At 40.5% G+C, this 21210-nt stretch overlaps 1 protein-coding gene across 3 annotated transcripts in view; it reads left to right on the top strand.

The window, feature by feature from the left end:
- CORIN (corin, serine peptidase) overlaps nt 1-21210 on the top strand; it is a 236358-nt gene that overhangs the window by 173996 nt on the left and 41152 nt on the right. For all 3 annotated transcript variants that reach the window (XM_019553231.1, XM_019553230.1, XM_019553232.1), the window contains 4 exons: nt 4977-5084; nt 12921-13034; nt 16643-16753; nt 18348-18477. In XM_019553231.1, the coding sequence (XP_019408776.1) occupies nt 4977-5084; nt 12921-13034; nt 16643-16753; nt 18348-18477 (463 nt within the window). The remainder of the gene's footprint in view (nt 1-4976; nt 5085-12920; nt 13035-16642; nt 16754-18347; nt 18478-21210) is intronic.

Below are 21210 nucleotides of genomic sequence, written 5' to 3'. Positions count from 1 at the left end.
GGTCAAGATCCCTGCTGACTGTAGAACCCAAGTACCAAAAGCTTTCAATGACATCAGAAGATTTATCTTCCAGAGTGATGTCAGGCATTGGTTCTTCCCCTTCTTGGTACATGATCAGTCTTCTTGAAACTAATTGCCATCCTGAAGCTCTTGCATGACCCAGAAAATCAGCTCAAGAGATTTTGCAGAAAAGATTCTCTCTGGGCAACCAAGGCCACATCATCTGCAAACAGAAAATCTCTCAGAACCAGTTCTTTCACCTTGGTTTTCACTGTAAACCTTGCAATGTTGAACAAGCCTCCATCTAGTCTGGTTTAAAGGTAAATGCCATCATTGCTGTCCTTGACTGTATGAAGAAGCAGGAATGAAACGTAGATGTTAAAAAGTGTATGTGCACAGAGGCTAAGAAACGCCCTTTTCACCCAATTGTTGATGCCAAAGGTCTTTTATTCTTTGTTTTCACACATTGCAGTTGCCTTCATAGTTTTATGTAATGAGCAAAAGGTGTTCAGCAGTTTGGAGGGATAACCCAGTTTCTTCAGATACAGTAAAGAAAAAAAAAAGCCCTGTCTGTTGACTGTATTGAAGGCCGTCATCAGATTGATGAAGGCTATGTACAGTGGTATTTGTTTTTCTCTACACTTCTCTTGCAATTGCTTGACCAATGGTGGAGCATCGTGAGTGAAAACTGTATTGACTTTCTGGATCGATTGTTTCACCTAGAGATTGCAACCTAGGGAGCATGATGCAAATGGCAATCTTTCCAATTATGTTAAACAGGAAGATACCTCTATAATTGTCACTCCTTTGTTTCTGTATAATTGTGCAAACAGAGCATCTTTGAAATCTTGCAGTTCTACTTCCTCTTTCCAACAGAGCAGTATAACTTAATATACTTTCGAAGTAATTAGCTATTGGCACATTTGTAGATTTCAGCAGGCAAGCAGTCATTGCTGGATGCCTTGTATCCAAGAATTGATTTAATGGCTTTCTGCAAATCTTCAAATGTAGGCTCTTTGTCCAAATCCATCATAACTTGTAGTAATCCTTCAAGCTTATTGTGTTTGATTTCAGTCTCACTTGAGTATAGAATTCCATAGTGTTCAATCCAGTGCTCAAGTTGTTTTTATCAGTAATGACATTTCCATTTAAGTCTTTCAGCAAAGCTGTTTTCTTCTTGACTGGACCAATTCCTTGTTTGTTGCCTTTGTGTATTCCAGAGCTATCACCTGCTTCAAATGCTTTCTGAATAGCTTCACAATGTTTCAGCTGAAGATCTTGGGCATGCCTCTTAGCCTCCTTTTGCATTTCTCTAGAGCCTTTCTCAGATTTTCCAGGGTTATGATGTTGGGAGATTTCTTATAGTTAGTTGGCTCTGTTCTTTTGTTCTCAACCAGTGGTAGAAGGGTTTCAGAGTGCTCTTCAAATCAATTCTGCATTTTTCATGCATTTTTTGCCAAACGCTGTTATAGCAGGATAGTACATGTTAGTTTTTTAAGCTTTCCCAAGCCATGGTAGCTGAGTTATGTAAAATTGCTTTCTCAACTTTTTCATTGAATAGTCTGCAAAGAACATTAGTAAGCTATTTTTAATAGCAAAGCCTACTCCCTGCTTTCTCCTTTCTCCTGCTGGCTTCCCATGCTAGAATATGTTGTAACCATTCTCTCAAATATATCATTTTGATCAGTATAGATCACACTGAGACCTTCAGTGTGTACATATAGGCAAGAGTATAAAGGAGTGGAGGCTGCCCTAGACCTACCACCCCCACTTTAGACCATTGATACAAGGCCAGACTGAGTCCAGACATTCAGCGCCTTGATGGTTGTAGTTTCTCCTGAAAAGCAACATATTATAGCCCTTGCTGACTGCCTAATACTTCAGTGAGGACACATTTCTCTCAGGGTGATGTCCCTTAGCCTTTTTCCAACCAAGGAATATCCACAAGGCAGTGGGACTAGGGTTTTGAGGCACCCTATACTCGCCCTACTCTGGAGGTTGCAACATTGTGGTATTTTATAGAAGCTATCTTGCCACAAGTAGTCCCACCACATTGCCACCAGGCCTGCTAGTCAGGTGCAGCTTATGGTCATGCACACTGTAACACACACATATGCTAACTGGGTCTTAGGCAGTTACACACACATACAGACCCTCACACATGTTAACTGGAACGTTGGTAGTTATACACACACATATAAACTAATTGGACCTTTAGCAGTTACACACACATGCTAACTGGATTTTTGGTAGCTACACACAAACACAAACTGGCTCTTTGGCAGTTGCACACATATGCACACACACTAACTGTATCTTTAGCCATTATAAATACACACATGCACACTTTTATAAACTAGTATGAACAGTTTCTACTGGGTGCATCTACGTGAGATGTTTAAGGAACAGTACTGTGCATTAGTGCACATGGCAAAAACCATGCTAATACACTAATGGACAGTGGTATTAGTCTACTGTGCATTAAACATCACACAAAAACATACAATAGACTAATGTGCAGTACAGCAGCCTACTGTGCATTTATTTAGTGCTTGATTATACAAGTACTAAATTTAAACTGCAGTAGGCACTGTGCATTAATGAACATGTAGACACCCACTGAGAAGCTAAAAAAACTAGAAGATAAATTCAGCTGTAAGTTATGCCATGCAGCAATATGATGTGATGGAGAGGCAATCATCCTTAGCTAGAAGGTAGTATGTAAGGGAAGGAAAATCAAACTTGTGGCATGAGACATCCAAGTGATAAACCCAGTTCTGGAATAATAATGCATTTATTTTCAAGTGCATAAATTACCTTGTGACTCTCTCCACCATGGCAGGCAGTAACTGATATATTTTTAATTGTATACTCAAAGCTACTGTGAAATATTTACAGAGATTGTGTGTGCTTACTAAGAGACTTAATTTAGGTATAACATCTAAGGGTCTGAACACACATTTGGAACTCTTTCAAAAGGGCTGCCACTGGTATAGTCTAATTGTTGTCTGATTCAAATGTAGCAAAAGCACCTCTCCAAGCTTTAAACCTGGATGAAATAGGGCTGGAGCCAGTTCTGCTATATTTGAGTTCTTCTCAGCTCATTCCCACATAAGAATGAGAACATACCACCTGCTGCTGGTTTGAAACTTCTCCTGTTGAAAGGGTTCCAAATGTATGTGTCCACTTGCATAACTAAATTAATTAGATAGATCCTCACTACTGGGCTGACTGCCTGTCTGCCCCCTTATTATCTTGTTAGTGATGCTATGAATTAAATACCCTTGTAAAACAAATCAAAAGAGAGATTTGTCATACTAGTTACTCTTTTAGAAATAACCTAATTGCTTTGGAAGGCACTCCTACCAAAGCTGTCCTTAGGCAGACTCACTGCTCATATTTCACATTGTCTAGATGGAAGGTCTGGATGGGTTGCCAGTGCTCATTAGGAAGAAAGAAGTCTTCCCTGAAACATTTAAATGAAATGCTGTAATATATATTTCTGCAGGAAACTAAAACAAAAGAAATTAGGATTTTGAGAGCCTTTTGAGAGTCCAAAAATATAGGCAGGTTGCCCATGTAAACAAACTATAGCTGGCAGGGATACTGCAGTATGCTGAATCATTTAACTTCCCCAAACAGTAGGCTGTGAATTCAAAATGGCATGCCTAGTGAACTCAGTAACTTTTACAGCTGGGTTTAAAGTGGGTTAGTTAACACAGTTCTTTTCTTTAAAAGTAAATGGAAGACATTTGTATTTTCTCAAGCACATTAATTTTATCAGTAACTTTTCTTGGTATGGTGCTTTAGATGGTTATAAAAAGTATTTAAGAAACTGTTTAAAATCACAGAAAATAAAAGCAGGTAATGGAAGGATTGAATAGCAAAATTGCCTAGCTTTCAATGAATTAATGGCCAAGTTTTTAACAAGCAGCTAAATGAGCTAAGGCACAAGTGGCATGGGCAGATTAGAGAGAGATTTGTGGCATGTGGCAGATTAGATAGAGAGCAGGCAGCACAATGATAGTGCAGGGAGCAGAAAGAGCAACAAAGCAGGTAAGGGAAGGGGTCAGAATGGGAGGGTGCAGGGCTTAATTGTGGCATTCCTGGCCAAAAAGGTTGGACCCCGCTGAGTTTAGGCCTGACTATATGAACATATTACTAATAGGAAAGCTAGAGGTTAAGCTTAGAGCTATTCTCTAGTAATTGCCCAAGTGCACATTTTTACCCTGTGATAAGTGTAAGGTAGATTGTCATTTTTACTGAAGGGCAAACTACTTCATTCTTATCTCAAGAAAGCATCCATATGGGCAGTTGTCAGAGCAGCTGATTTACTATAAATTCACATGCTAGCTTTCCTCCTAATAACTTATCCATGTAGCTTTGCATTATATTAGTTAAGGCATTTGTGACAATCCTATTTAATAAAGAATAACCATGGTAATACGTCAATTAATCCGTAACTGTTTTTAAAGGACTTTGATAATCTTAAAAAAGAACCCAGGTAATCACTAAATGTGGTTTGTTATCTCAGTACATTACACACTGTTTTGTACAACACAACACTAGCAAGTAAAGTAACTTGAGAATCTGTGTTTTTGGCCTAGTAATATCTGCCAATAATGTGGTGAGCTTTGCAACTTGAAAGATGGCAACATGTGAAAAGGACGCCCCGGGACTGAATGTGGCTCCCTGCCCTACCTACAGGGGCAGGAAGTGAAAACCAAAGGAGGAAGGGGGTAGTCTGGAAATCCTGGCCACCATAGGATCAATAGCAATGATGGAAGTAACAGCTGAGCAGGAGCCTGTGGGCCACCAGTTGGAGAACCTTGTTCTACACAGTTCCAAATTAGTGTCCCTCAGTTTTTCCCCTGTCTTGTAGCCTTTCAGAACCTCAGTCACAATGATAAAAAGGACTGTGTAATGATTTTGGCTTTTCAATACACTAAATAATGCATGTTTGTTGTTATTGACAGAGTGCTCACCGAGTCATTTCAAATGCCGCTCTGGGAGGTGTGTTCTGGCCTCCAGAAGATGTGATGGTCAGGCTGACTGTGAGGATGATAGTGACGAGGACAGCTGTGGTAAATACATTAAAAGATCCTACTGGAAAGAGTGTAGCTGGAGGGGCAGAAAAGAGCATTGCTCCAGTCCTTTATATAGTTCAACACACTGTCTGAATGATCAAAATATTAGTCTTTTTTCCTAATTATTTGTTGAAAAAATAATGCAGGCCTCAGCCATCCTTCTGAAGGGCAACATCATTTTTGAGGTTGATAGTGTGAGAGTCCCATTATAGAATTGACACTGGGCACATCTACACAAGACGCTTACTGCACATTGGCTTAATAACACTGTGCAGTAGTGTGTCATGGCAAAAACCATGCTAATAGCCTACTGCACAGTGTTATTAGGCTAATGCACAGTAAGTGTCACTAAATAACTGTGCACTGGTGCTACTGCACAGTAAGTTTAGGTACTGCACATTTAGTTAGTGTTTTATGAAGGAAGTACTAAACTAAATGGTTAGTATCTAAGTCATATACCTGAACATGAAGATGCACCCAAAGAATATTGATTTAGTACTCAGCAAAAAACTAGTGTTGCAGGCAACATTCCCCATTGTGTTGTTCCAGGTGGAGTTTCGGTAAGGTAAAACTGGATTCAGTGGCAAATCAAGTGCTAAATTATTAAATTATTTTTTCAGTTTTTACACATTGACATTCTTTTTATGATGTACAGACCTAAGCTGAAGACCTCATAGGAGTCTAACCTGTGTGACTGCAATGAGCTCCTATGCTGCAAATATCAAGAATGTTATTTCTCAGCTGTCAGACTGCAGAAGCAGGCACAAGAATAGCACTTATATATCTGCAAGTGTTATCTTCAGATACATTGCAGGGTTCTTTCATGGGTTCTTTCATGGTAAAAGAATTCTTGATACTTAACTCAAGGATATGTGTTGGGGCAAAGGTATAATGAGCAAATCCTTTGGGAGGTAGAAAAGGATCCAGTTAATTTTCAATTAATGTAGATTCTTGGTTGTATTCACTGGAGAATATCCAGAGGAGTGATATCTCAGGGCCCTGGCAGATGTTACATTTATTATATGCTTAATGTGTTAATTAATAAATTGTAACATGGCACATGCTCAGCCAATGTAAGGTGCAATAAAATGGCAAACCAGTGGCTGGTTTACATCTCATTTTAAATTGAACTTGTGGTATGTGTTTTGGACCCATGCCACAATTGATCATGAGGACCAAGGAGGAGGGCAGCCCCAGGGGCTGGGTTTGGCTAACTGATTTGGCTCTGGCAGTTCTGCGAATGGGATCTGAGGAATTTTATGCTCCCTCTCAAAAATCATATGGCATGGCTGGATGCACAGTTTTGGAGATCTGGCATAACATTCTTCACATCCCAGTCGTGCCATATTAACATCTGACGGATGTAGAATTTGGCATTAGTGCAGCTGCAACTGGGATACTATGTCCAGTTCTGATTCCTCTAATTCAAGAAGGGTATTACTGAATTGTAAATCATTTAAGAACTATGAGAATTACTAAAAGATTGGAAAATATGCCCATAGTGAAAGATTCAAAAGAGCTCAACTGCTTTTGCTTAAAAAAATGTAGGTTTAGGAGTGGCTTCCTCGCAGTGTGAAAGTTACTGTACAGGGATAATAAAGTACTCTTCCATCTAGTGGACAAAGGGATAGCCAGATCCAGTGCCTGGTAGTTGAAGCTAGATAAATGCAGATTTACTAATTTTCTATCAGGTACGGTTTTGAACAGCAAAATAATTAACCATTGAAACCATTTTGTAAGGCTTGTGATGCAATCTGTGTCACTAGAAATTTTAAAATCAAGACTGGATATTTTTCTAAACTGCGTGCTCTACTTCATATTGTTCTAAGGTGTGTGGAGTGTTTTTTGGGTGCTATTTGGTTGCTGTTGCTTTTGATATACAGACTGCTGGAGTCTGGAGTATTTCTGAAAGGCCAGTGCTAGCAATCTGTCTTTCAGATCCTAAAGGTCATGCAGAAAACACAACCTGGATACATGCTCAGTGTCAAAAGCTTCGAAAGGTTTACTGTTGTTGGACAGCGCACCAGTTTCTCTGATTAACAGTCAGTCCAACTTAGTGAAGCTTACCTTTGATAGGTAGAGATACCATATGTTATACGTACTTTCCTAGGTCTCTACAGAGTACAGGCCTCCCAACTCCTGCATTTATACTTGAGTACCCTCTGTCTTATACCAATTCTTATTTTTCTCTTTGACCTAGCACAACCTAAATTCCTATGCTTCAAACAGGAATTAATTCAAGAAAGTTCTCCTGGGATACACATGAGGTCAGATAGGATGATCACAATGATCCCTTCTGCCCTTAAAATATATTAATCAATTTTCTTGATTAGCCTCTGTCCAAAATCTGTTGCCACTTGGTCTTAATTCCTGAGAACAATAATAGCTGTACATCTTTCAGAATCACTTTATACTCCTGGACTTTAAAGTATGAAATATTGCTTTGATATATAAAATGAATTTCTTTAGTAGAAAGATTTTCTTTCTGGTCTAGACAAAATGTCACTAGCAATCAGCAGAATTCTTATCAGCTTCTATAAATATGGAAAACTGCCTCTGCTAGAAAATTACAGCTGTCAGAGTGACACTACATTGACCATGGATAATGTTGTTACTGAAGAACAGCCAGTGCTTTTAGAGTTCCAGAAGTTGCTGTCCCTGGCTCATTCATATTCTTTGTGTGCAGGACAAATATCAAAGATCATTGAACTTTCCTTGTGTAAGTGGCTAGTTCAGAATATAATAGATTTATTATTTTTTAAATATTTATTATGATTAAAGAGGATGTATTTATAGAGATATACATTATATGTTAGATGTCTAAAATAAATGATATATTATAAGGCCATGTACACACGTAAAAGCAGCAGCTCCTCCCTCTTTTTTTAAAGCTGTGTTACAAATGTGTCTTTGTCCATACCTTAGGTAGTAGAATAGTGTCAAATAGTGGTATGAAAGTGGAGGAAATAGTTTTCAAAATCATCATTGTCCTTCTGTTACTGTCGCTCTTACTATAATGTTTTATCTGAGGTCTTTATTCTTAAGGACTCCAGAATGTCATAGTTATTATTTCTAAGGACTCCAATAACAACAGGTTTTCAATGGGTATGCCAAATATAACCAAATTTTAGTTAACATAACATTTTAAAGAGAACAAAGAAGAGCTAGTACACATATCACTGTCTTCAATCAAAATTAGGATTTGAAATGTAATTTGTATAAATGGAATAGCTTTCCTACTTCCATTTCCATAAACATTAGCACCACAAATATGTTATAACAAATTTTTATTCCATAGAAACTTATAAAAAATTAGACATTTGCATGCAGATCTTCTGTTCTAGCAGGGTCACCTCTATTCTGTTCAAGATAAAAACAGCATTAATGCATTGACACAGTGTCCCAAGGACTGTAGTATCTGAGTGCCTTGCAGAAGTACATTAAGCAGTGTAACTAGCATTCATTTCTCCTTCTTCTACCTTTTTCCTCTCATAGGGGAAAATTTGTTAAAGGTATTTTTTAAAATGTATTTTTAATTTTCTTGCCTGATGATCTATACGTGATTGTTACTGAAGGCAAGGTCAAAGAATTGTGTCTTGCACTTGGAACTGAAAGTGATATTTGAGGCAATTCGTAAATCTCATGGGAATTCATTCCACAGCCTTAGATAAAACCCCAACAAAGTATTTTTTTCCTGCACAGATTAATTTTCTCCTTGTAATGGACAGTTCCTTTGTGATGAAGGAGTGGAGGTATCATCAGCCACAGCTTCAGCATGAGGACTTCAGGAATGTGTATACATGTGCTCTGGGAGAGGGAAGAGGGGGGCATTTGGATTAGAGCAGCTCTTAGGAGCTGCTCTAATTAAAACACCACAACATCTCATGTATTCAGTGTCCTGCATTTCAAAATGGCCATGGGGGAACTTTAACTAAATCTCATTCAGTGTAGGATGCTGAATATACAGGGACACTGCAGCACATTGGAGCATTTTAATTAGAACTCAGTTAACTGAGTCTGCTCAGACACACTGTAATCAGAACACATTGGAACATGTGTATAGGTACTCCAGGAAATCTTCTATGTAGCCTGGGCCTAAACTATTAAACACCTTTAATTTGACCTTGAATTTGGTCAGGATAGGGATGATCCTGCCTCAGGCAGGATGTTGGACTAAATGACCTCTGTAGGTTCTTTCCAGCCGTAATTCTCTATGATTTCACCTCCTTCTTTACAATGCAAAGGTCCAGGTTGGGATTAGGAGGCACAAGATAGATTTCTTTGGGTGCAGGGAGGTATATTTACTCATCCTCTTCCCTATCCTCAGACTTGTATCTTTGGAGGGAAAATATGTTCAATAGGAGATCTCACTCAGCCTGTGAGATCTTGGCACCTCCAACCCAAAAGTCACACTTGCTTTGGAATTGAGTCTGGACCATAAACTAACCCTAATGTGGGTGGTGATAATAACCTGCCTCAGACCATTGCTTTCTTGGCTCCACTTATAATCACTTCAGCCATTAATAATTGCCAAAGTTGTAGTGCTAAATATAAGAGAATGAGGATAAATTAATAATGCTTCATTCTTTTCATTATAATCAAGCTCATTTTCCTCCCAGCAATGCTTGACCTCTCAGGAAGGCCAGTTATTCTTCTGCATACAGCTAATAACACTATTAATGGAGCTTACTACCTACGATGCAAATGAAGGGGAAAATGCTGTTTGTTCAGCATGCTGGCTTGCCATTACTGATGAAACCAAATGAATTCTTTCAGTAGCCATATGAGATAATGATTCTTTCATAAATCTGTTTACCTCTTAACATCCAAATCTTAGAAACTTATATGTCCTTTTGCTGACTCGGTAACTGCTGTCTTTGGCTGACTTGCTGTTCTGTGTGGTAGTTCCAAATCCAGACTATCCCTTCCAGTCCATTGAAAGATTTCCTCCTAGAAACAAACCAGTTTTTGTCATGTGGGCCAACCACCTGAGTCTGAGCTTGGGTTAACTTTAATGGTGAAAACTAGTGTGATCAGCTACTGATTGGATTAAACAAATCAGCCAGACCTATATTGTTTTAAAATAAATATCAGCAGAGTAAATCATCAGGATTTTGCTTATTATCATTTGTTTTTATTCGGGCCCTCTGTCTTACTGTGTCAGTGATGCACCAAGACTTTACTCTAAGTAATCTATTATGAACAGAAAGTAATCTATCTGTTCATAAACTGTGGTGTTGCTATAAAATGCTTTAATTATTCCTACAGAAAACAGGGTAGATTAAACAAGAAAGATAAATGTTTTATGAATGTCATTCTTAATTTGCTGCATTTGGCTAAGAATCTGCCATCAAAACACTCTGACACAGTTTTACAGGAGTTCGTTGTGATTTATTATGAAACCGGTGTAGCTAATTAATGTCACTTGGAGGAGACACTGGTTGTGTTAGCTGCATAATGATGAACCTTCAGGAAGGTGCATACAGTTGGCAACGGTGAATCTGTATTATCATTTGAGACATGGTACAATATCAGATTTCTGGAAGCAAAAATATTTTTTGCATGTTTGTGTGCCAAATACAGCTAACATTTCTCTTCTTTCTACATCAGTGCTTCTGGGAAAAATTTTTTCTACATTCTGAGTGTGTCTTCACAAGACACTTAACTTCCCAGTAGGATAGTTTACTGAGAAGTTAGAGTATGTGTCTACATGTACACATGCTTACTTCGCAGTAAATTTCCCTAATACTGAGTAAATTTGCTACCTGCAAATGCAAGTAATAAATTTACTTGGCATTAGTAACAGCGCTGTAGTGCTCATATAGATGCCTGGCCAGGATCAAAATCTGCTCCTGGTTGGCCATGCACCAGGGGCAGGAGATAGCTCCGTGCCTCCGGGAGCTGCCGGCTGTTGGGATAGACTCTGCCACAGGAGCCCAGGCAGAGACTATGCCCCACTGCCTGGCAGCAGGGAGTTCCAAGCACCCTGATCCCAGATCTTTATCTCCCAGACCCCGGTCCACCATCCCGATTAGGGAACGGGGGGCTGAGAGACCCTTATCTACCAGCAGTGGCTACGGGGTCGCAGGGCTCAGGCTGGGGAGAACTTTATCTCCCAGCAGTGGCTCCGTAACTGCGGGGGATTGTGGGATCGGCTGAGAGACTGCAATTGTGAGATTGGGCTGAGAGACTCTTATCTCCCAGCATTGGAGCCCCATGACCATGGAGCTTAGACTTCTCCCAGCAGCGGCCCGGTGGTCATGGAGCCACTGCTGGGAGATAAGGGTCTGCAAGCCTAAACCACATGATTGTGCAGCTGCTGCTGGGAGATAAGGGTCTTCCAGCCTGAGCCCTGTGACCATGGAGTTGACACTAGGAGCTCCTTACTGGTGGGGGAAGGGGAGCCTGTTCTTCCCCCAGCTCTGTGAGCAAGGAGCTGGTGGGGGAGCAGGGTGGGAAGCTTGTTCCCTCCCCCAGCTCTATGCTTACAGAACTGGGTAGGGAACAAGCTTCCCAGCCTCTGCCTGTGTGCTCAGGTGGGGACAATGTCCTCCTGCCCTGGCAGCAGGGAGCTTCCAGTCCCTGCTCCACAATTTCAGAGTGGGGGATGGGAGCTTAATATCAGCCCCTGCTCTGCAGTCATGGAACTAGGGCTGGGAGTGAGCAATTGTGATCACAGAGCACAGCTGGGAGCTCCCTACATGGGGACAGTTCCCTGCCCAGCCTGGAGCTGGCTAGGACCTGTCCCTGACCAGGACAGGTCCTAGCCAGCCCCAGGCTATGCGGGAAAGCAGTGCAGCCCAGCGGTGCCTGGGGATTGTCCTGTTTTGGGCAGTCCCCAGCCAGCTCTGGGCTGCACATGCAAACTTCCCTGTGTAGCTTGGGGCTTCCCAGGAACTGCCCTGGTCAGGGGCAGGTCCCAGCCACATGCCCTGATCAGGTGATCAAGGCACGGGGCTTGGAAAGAGCTGTATGGATGGGGTAGGTCTCAGACCCATGCCCCACTGGCAGATCGGAGCATGGCTAGGACTTGCCCCTCCCCTGCAGCTCTTTCTAAGCCCCATGCCACTGATTGGGGACCCAAGGTCAGGAGCTCCCTGCTGCTGGGACAGGGGGACATTGTCCCCACCCCAGCAGCAGGCAGCCCTCCCCTCACCCCCCCAGGCCAGGAGACTGGTCCCTGGGGGCTAGCACCCAGGTTGAGCCTGGAACTCCTCCTAGTGGTGGCCGGGGCTCATTGCAGGGCTGCAAGGAACTGGGAGCGAATCTGGTCCTTAATCCTTACATGTGTAGACACCCACCCAAATACTCTTGCTCTGCAGTAATTTACTGCACAGTAAATCTAGGCTGCAGCAAATGCATGTGTAGATGTGCCCTCTGTTACACAGATTATACTGAAGTCCAAGTGTTCTGAGGACCAGGATCCTTCAGGTTTAGAAGGTCCAGCTTGCTATTTTGAACATAGTCCTTTTAGTTTTGAATAAAACTTGACAGGATCCAGGATTAGAAATATTTCTACAACCCTACTTCAGAAGTAGCACAAAGTCCTAAATTAATGGGTGTAATATGAATATGCAATTGATATATGGTATGAATAAGGTAAGAATGTTCCTAGTCAAAGAATAGTAGAATATTGTTTGTACCATGCCCATTTGAACATGCTTGCATCATAACAATTTTGCTTCTGTTTCCTTCTCATCAATAATTATCAATTAATGACTTTTAGAATGTGTCTTGCAAATTGAGCATATTTTGGAGGTGGAAAAGGGCTATTGAGACTGGATGCTACAACACAACATGGAATCACTAAAAGTTCTGGCTCTCTCTGTTCAGGCTGTAAAGAGAGAGGTCTTTGGGAGTGTCCCGCCAAGAAGTTGTGCATCAAATACACCATGATCTGTGATGGCTTTCCAGATTGTCCTGACAAGATGGATGAAAAGAACTGCTGTAAGTGCTTCAACAGCTTGTTAATGCATGCTGCAATTTGTGGAACACTTTGAGGCTAGGATTTTGGAATCCAGGATAAGCTCTTGGAGAATGTCCGCTAAGGGCAGAATGGCACCTTTCCCTTGTTATACCAAACTGTCCCTCTCTTTGTCTTGTATGCTCTGTCACCCTCCACTTTTCTGCTCCCCTCCCTCTCTGATGCCCTCTCTGCTTCCCTGGGTCCATCTGTCTACTTCTTCCGTACTTGCCTGGCTCCTCCTTTCTACTTAAATCATCTTGGCTTCTCCTTATTCCCAGTGGTTCCTGACTCCGCTGTCTCACCCTGTATCTCAACTCTCTTCATGTGGTCAACAGCTGCTCAGATCTTCATTATCTCACACTTCACTATAACTCTATAACTTTCAAGTCTGCCTCTGTTCCCCTTGATATTTCTGCTCTCTGACAGCTCGAGTCCTTTCTTCCCATGTTTCTGTTGGCTTCTCTTCTTTGCTGCGGCTAAGGTTGCAATGAGTATCAGAGAAATATGATGATACCCAGTGCAGTACTCATAGAAGCATATCAGAGCCTCAGCTTGTAGGCCTGGATAATGGTTGTGTAGCATAAACAGAATAAACTGGCTCTTCCCTAACAGGGTGTGTAGCTTCAGTGTTCAAACCTGTTTGGTTTGCTTGTTTCTAGGTGCAAATCAAGATAGTCTGTAAACATGTGAGTGTTCTGAAACAGAAATAAGTGCAAGCATTACATGTATGTGCAATTAACTGCAGTGTTTCAGATCAACAGTCATTCTCTACCAGTCCTATTTATATTACTCCCAATACTACTAAAATATAGCCACACAGCCTTTAATCTACCTTCTGATTTCAGAGAGGTGTAGTGAGGAGAAACTCCTTATCCTTATTTTATACATAGGAAATTGAGGCACAGAGAGTAATAAGTGACTTGCCCTAGGTCACACAGCAAGTCTGTGACAGAGCAAGGAATTGAATCTGGGTCTTCTGAGTCCCAAACTAGTTCTCGATCATTACATCAACCTTCCTTACTTTTGCTGTAAGGAGCAGAGTTAAACCGGAATAGCAGAAAAGGTTACTCAGCTGAGGGCTCCCCATGGAGATCCTCCAGAGCCTGTTAAGAAGCTTCATTAGAAGACAATGTAAGATTTATTCTGGTTTAACTTTTGCTTGATTTTTTTCCTGGCTTACTTTGTCCCCAGCTTAAAAAGAACATGGCTGCTTATGTCATTGTAGACAGCATCGATTAATAGTCCCTTGTGCCTTTCATCATGAGTGCTTTCATGTACACTCAATTCTGTTTTAACATGTTGTAGGTTAATGTCTGGCTTGCAGAGTGATAGATACTTTCTAAACCACAGATGTAAAAGGTACAGCCTGCAGAGCCTTATCATTTAGCTGATGCTGTCTGTGGGTCTCTGAGTTGATTCACAGGCCATATGCAGGGTGCATTGGATGGCTCTGCACATGATGTCCATATCAGCTTGTGTCTCAAAAGTAGGGCAGCACAGCCCCAGAGAGCTGGAGCAGGACTGCACCACATCCAATGCCTGCTCCAGCCACTGCAAGACGTATGTTGGATCCAGAAGGTGGGGCTGATCTGCGGGGCTGATCCAGACCAGAGACTGGCCCCACACCATTTCTCTGGCCTGCAGGGATGGATGAGTTTGAAACCCCTGTTCTAAACCAATAAAATATATAAACATTTGAATGAAAACAAAGGGCCAAAGTCTCTGAGATGGATTAATTAAGATTATACAATACTTGGTAATTATACCTTTCTGTGCCGATCTGCTCTGGTGCACCAGGGAAAGTCAGAGATGTTGCACGTATTTCCTTCCTGGGGATTCTGTGATGGTTCAGGGAAGGTTTAAAATCCTTTTTGAATTTGAACTGGCTGATGGGTGACCTTGTGTGGTTAGTACACTGTACTTCAATTCAAGAGACTCATCAGTCCCTGGTTTGGCTACACCCTTCGCCTGTGACCTGGAGCAAGATTCTCTATTACTCAGTTCCACATCTGGAAAAAGAAGAGGATGACACTTTTGGCTTTTAAGTGTCTCAAGGAGGTTCTTTCTAATTTTTACCTATTTGCATTCTCACTGACATCCTACTACACTTTTAGCTTCTCTCATTTCTTGGAGTCTCAGAACAGTAAAAACTCCCTATGCCTGAAGAAAGGTGCCTGCACCCGAAAGTTTGCCAAGCACTTTTTTCCAGCTATTCAGTTGGTCTAATAAAAGATATCACATCTACTCAAAGAACTTTGCCTGTCGAGGAGGTTCAAAATTTCTTATGTGGGAGAGGGGAATAAAGGATCTGTGGGATATCTGTTTAAGGCTCACAGAGTATCTGGGGTTGTGGCAAAATGAAATGATCCTACTGCTTTCCTGGGATGGGGACTTGCCACTTGTAAAAGGATGTCAGCTGCTCCTGTATAACTGTTTCATCTGTCTGCTCCTATTCCATAATAAGGGAAACTAAAAGTGCAATAGGTTGTTGTTGAATAAAAGGTTATAAGCCATTGCCATTTAACTTCAATTTACCATGAGATGGAGTGGATGCAAGAGACTGTTACAGCAGATTCAGCTGCACTGCAACAAGTTACCTGCCCACATAAGACCATACAAGCAGTCCTCGCACTTACAGTGGGTTACATTCCTGGAAAAGGCACTATAAGTCAAAACAATGCAAGTCGAATCTGATTTTCCCGTAGAAACAGTGTTATAATAGGGGCTTACATTCCTGACCAAGGGCCTGATGCCCAACATTTTATATAAGTGACTATAAACACCATATTTAAATCAACTATAAATGATATACACTTGATAGTACAAAGCTTTCTAAAGTATACTGTATATAAATCGATTAAACAGGGCAATTCAGTAACTAATCACATAAAATGTTATTTAATTAGAAGGTGAAGAAACACCTTCATCAGGGTCATGGAATTCAGAAGGACTTTTTGGGGGAGACTTAGGGCCACTTGATGGCTTTTTGAGGAACTGATCCAGGGATCATTGTTTTGCTGCCCTCTTTTTCTCATTGTAAATTTCCCTGTAGTGCTGTAAGTGCAAGGATCCAGTGCCGTAAGTGATAAAATGGGTGTAAATAGTGGAGCGCCGCAAGTGCGAATCGCCATAAGTTGAGGACTGCCTGTATGATTGTTAGGCATATCCATGCTCTGGGTTAGGTTTGAGTGTAATTCCACAAAAAAACAACATAGAGATTCATTTTACAAACAGCGAGTGACTCAGATTCTACAATGATAGGATTATGGGTGAAATTAGGCCAGTAGTAATGCACTGAATCACACATTCCTAACCTATACAATTTCCAGACACCAGTGCCCACCTTCGGGACTGCGCTGGCCTCCCACAGATCACTTCTAACTGGCGGGGAGGGGTTCAGCCATTTCTTATGTCAGCAGAATCTTTCCCACTTCCTAGCCAATTTTGTATCTGAGTCTGTCCCCCTAATATATAGATCTGCCATGAACCAGTCCCCTTTGTCTCTTTACCCCATCTTAGTATGCATTTTTTCTGATAGTCATACCTTTTTTGGAGTGAAGCATCTTCAAATTTATATTTGTCGTGACAGCATTTTGCAAGAAAGATGAGCTTGAATGTGCTAATCATGAGTGTGTGCCCCATGACCTGTGGTGTGATGGGCATCTAGACTGCAGTGACAACTCCGATGAATGGAACTGTGGTAAGTTGTTGTTTGTACATCTGGCTGGAATTGTTGTAGATGGAAATTTTAGGGGTTTTAGAACATTAATTTTCAAGGTGAGGCTGGAACTTGGAAGAAAGTACAAACCCTAAAGTGGGCAAAGGGAACAGAAAGTTTAACTGGAAAGAATAAGCATATTCCAAGGAGCAGGAAAGGATGGAGGAGGGAGAAGAGCAGAGAATGGTAAGGTAGAGCTGTAGTGAACTTCTCAAACGAACTTTACTTGTAGGAGAAGGAAAACAGATAGTGAAGAAATTCAAGTCTAGAACTGACTAACTCCCAGTTCTGTACTTTTTGGATTTTATCTCAGACACCCTCTAATTTCTTTTGTCTTTAGTGGTGTAGGCTTAGAATAGGAAGCTTGACATCCCACCCACAGTACCAACACCCAGGGAGGAGTCTCTCATGTTTTTCTATGAGCTTTTATGCTCATAAAAGCTGTAGTATTGAAAAGAAGCAGGGTGTGGGTTGTTGATATTGTGGATTGTTGTGGTCTGTTCCATGTTCCCTCTCTCTACCAGTTGGCAATTGGTTCCACTGTATATGAGATATGACTAGAACTAATCAATTTTTCTAGTCAGGCCTCATAAGTATTCAGCTACTTTTTAAAATTACATTTTAATGTAAAAGAGAGTGTGATTCTGTGGTTTTGAGAACCAAACATTCTTTATGCATAATGCTTAGGGTTACAGCGTGCACACACTTACTTGGTCAATGCAGTAATATATCCAAGCAACACCTGCCCTTTAGTAACTGGATAGAGGAACCACTGATTCTTAGATAAGGAAAACAAAAACATGACAATACAAAGGGAATATGCTTAACAATCCATGTGAGGATTCAATAAGAAATGGCGTGGAACAAAATTTAAATAACAATATTGTATCTTGAAAAATTACACCAATACTTCAGCAGAGCTCTTGAGAAGGCACAAATTTATGTCAATGCACAAATGCATTTTTGGCCATTTTCGAGCCTTCTAATGTGTACACCCATGTGTGAAACCCAATACATGGGTTAGGGAGAGAAGGGACAACAATAATGACAGAGAATGGTCCTTAATTTTTTTCTTAAGCAATAGTTCTTGATTTTTTTTTTCCATTTGTGTATTCCATTTCAGATACTGTTGTGCCAGGAGGAATATACATTATTATATACATATACATTCTGATATAAATTCTTACATGAAAGAACACATCCATCAATCTCAATGATTTTAATTAAACTGCTTCTGGAGTAAGTTTCTGTTAAACTTGAACAAGGCAGTCTGAGTTATTTCACTCCCTTCCTGTAAAGTGGTAGTGACTCAGTCTTGTTCAGTTCCTTCTAGACTTCAGGATGTCTCTCTTATTTGGTGTCATATGTATCATCTTGACCAGGGCTACCTAGATTCTACTGCCCACTGCTGCTATCTTTTCCAGTAATAAAATAAAAAATAGCAGAGGCAAGAACAGTGCCAGTAGGTTATAATTACTAGAAGGCACTTTGGGGGATATTCTTTTATTTACAATGTGACAAGTAAAATAGCAACTGTATGAAATAATATTTAGGTGATTTTTCTTTTTCGTTGCAGTCAGCCTGTCTAAAAACATGAGCTCCTTGACATTCCTGACTATTCACAGGTCAGCTACTGATTACCACGTTTGTGCTGATGAGTGGCAAGAAAATTTAAGCCAACTGGCCTGCAGTCAAATGGGTTTAGGGTAAGGTCAGTAGTTTGTAGTATTGATGAATTTCCCAGGATGATTGGGCTGGTGGAATTGACTTGAGTCTGTGAATGATACTTGGCCATTGTGACCTGCACAAGATTAGTCTGAGTACAGAAATGTCTTCCAGGGGAAAGAGCTGATGGAATTCTTTGAACTTTTGCCAAGTGAAAACTCATTCTGATTCAGGCACTTGTAAACCACCATGCTACAACTGTAATTTAAAAAGTGAGACAGAAAGGTGGCCATGTTTGGACTATACCATGTTATCTTTGTGTACAGATACACTTGACTGTGCTGCTACTGAGTGCTCCTTAATCTTCTGACCAGCTATATCAAAAGATTTGTTGTTTGCTAGTTAGTAATAATTTTATCCGACACTGTCCCCAATCAAATATACTAAAAATAATTGGTATCTTCATGTTTTAGCTTTGTGGTGATTTTCTAATAGGTTTAATTCCAGGCTGTCTTCTGGAATGCAGATTATTCTTCTCAGTTCCTTGCTGTCTCAGAACCAACTGGTTACCCTGGTGGTGTTTGAGAGGTGTTTTTCCCCCTGTTTATTATTCTTGTCTAAGTTTTATCATCAAATATTGTGCTAAAAAGTTGGATTTTAGCTTTCCTGTTTCTAATGCTCTTATAAAGAGGTAAAAGTAGAAGAATAATGTGCCAATATCTGTGATGCCTTTCTTTTTCACAGTAATATTTCCCTCCATCTATCTAGGGTCTTAGGTAGGCAGGTAGTTTTAGTGACTAGTATCTGAAGACATACTATGATCCATTTAAAATCAAGTCTGCTGGTCATGATTAATGTTCCAGAGGTGAAGTTCCACTTTTTTGCCATCTAGAACAGGCTAGAAGACATTTGTTGGTCTATTATTAATAAGGGATCAAATCCTGTTTCACCTAGTAGCTATTAGGGCTGTGCGAAGCTTCAGTTCCTGATTTGATTTGGTGGAGGTTAGGCCCGATTCAGTGGCTGAATCTCTAAATCTGAATTGAAGCAGGAGTTAATCTCTCTGAATCGAATCAGAACCCTCTGAATAGATTCGGAGAGCTTTGATGATTCAGACATAGACACAGCTTTATATGTTTTTTTCTACATACTTAAGGTACCAGGCAGCTTATGAATGCTGAGATGGTGGGGCGGTCCCCCATGTACTCAGCAGTGGATCCAGAAGTGGACCGGAAATACTTCCGGTCCACTTCCAGGTCTGCCGCCAAGCACACAGGGGGCCCTCCTGCACTCCTGCGGGATGCTCCATCTGCCCCACCATCTCAGCGTTCTCGAGCCACACCTGGTACCTCAAGGTATGTAGGAAAAACATTTAAATCTGTGTCTATGGCTGAGTCATTGATTCTCCAAGTCAGCATCCAATCTTCATATTTGGATTCGGCCAAATTGAATCAGGACAGTGATCCCAATCAACAAATCGAATCACTGTCCTCTGAATCGGGCTGAATTGGAATTAAATATGGCCTGCTTCACACGCCTCTAGTAGCTATCTATGTGGCTATAAAAAGTTGCTACTCCTGAGAGTACTGCTATGAAGCATGCCCTAGTGTTCACCTGTGCCTACTGCAGGAAGCCTGGAAATTAGGCAATAAAACTGCCTCAAGACCATTCCTGCCACCACTGTCAAGATCTCTGTAGTGCCTGAGAGCAGTAGCAAGAGATCTGTCCCTGGATCCTTCTCTTTACTGCTTTTTGTGGCTAAATCTTAAGGCAAAGATGAAGGCACATTACAAAACTCATATTTTATTCAACAACTTGAGCTGATCAAGGATATAAGAAAATGTAAAATCCCACAAATTGTTTATATGACTAATTTTAAATATGTATGGAAGAAGGATGAATGCAGGAAGCAGACAGATATAAATCACAGAATCTTGAAAACCAATATTAAATATATTTTTTCTGATGGTCCAGTAAAGCTCATAAGTAATCTCTTTGCGTTGATAAAGGTCATCTTTGTTACACTTCTTAAAGCAGCTCCTCTTTCAAATATGCATATAAAAATCAGAGTTCTGTTTAAATCATGCTTGAATGAAGGAACTATTTTTCTGGTTGTTTTGGATATAATAAGTGTCATGCAAGATTTTTGGAGTCCCAAACTGAGTGCTCATGTTACATCTGAATCATAAAGGTCCTCTAAAACTTGCTGTAGCTTAAATTAGATTCTGAAGAATACTTCAAGATGTTCTGTGTATATTTGCCAAAATAAAAAAATGGATTTATCTTGGTGATGTTCTTGCCCCTTTTGTTTTTACTTTCTGGAGGTATTTTAAGAAATCAATTTTGCTGAATTTGAAACAAGTATAGAAGAAATTTCATGAAAGCAAAATTTGAACTTTCAGATATGAGTGCTTACATAGCAATCTTAAGACTGATACTGTTAAGAGCAGCTGGGAGACTATCATTGCTTGCAGTATCAATCCAGCACCTGTTGTTTTTCCAGTACCTACCCCTTTATTGTTTGTGGTGACCAGACGGTTAGCCGATGTCTCTAGAAAGTATTTGTAATCGGATTGCTTTTATTGGGCTCTGTATATTTCTAAACTGCAGCAAATTGCTGAAGAAAAAATGTTACAGAGATTAAGATATACTGGATTTCTGTTATAGAATATGTGTCTGTCTCCTTACAAGTGGAGTTAATAATACACAAAAAGGATATGGATTTTGATACAAGGAATCATGAATAATTATAGATTTAAACAGAGTTACCTAGT

This window comes from Crocodylus porosus, unplaced genomic scaffold (assembly GCF_001723895.1).
Source record: "Crocodylus porosus isolate Cpor-Errol unplaced genomic scaffold, CroPor_comp1, whole genome shotgun sequence".
Classification (NCBI taxonomy): Eukaryota; Metazoa; Chordata; order Crocodylia; family Crocodylidae; genus Crocodylus; species Crocodylus porosus.
The sequence above is the reverse complement of the archived record's forward strand: the minus strand, read 5'-3'. Positions and strand labels throughout refer to the sequence as shown.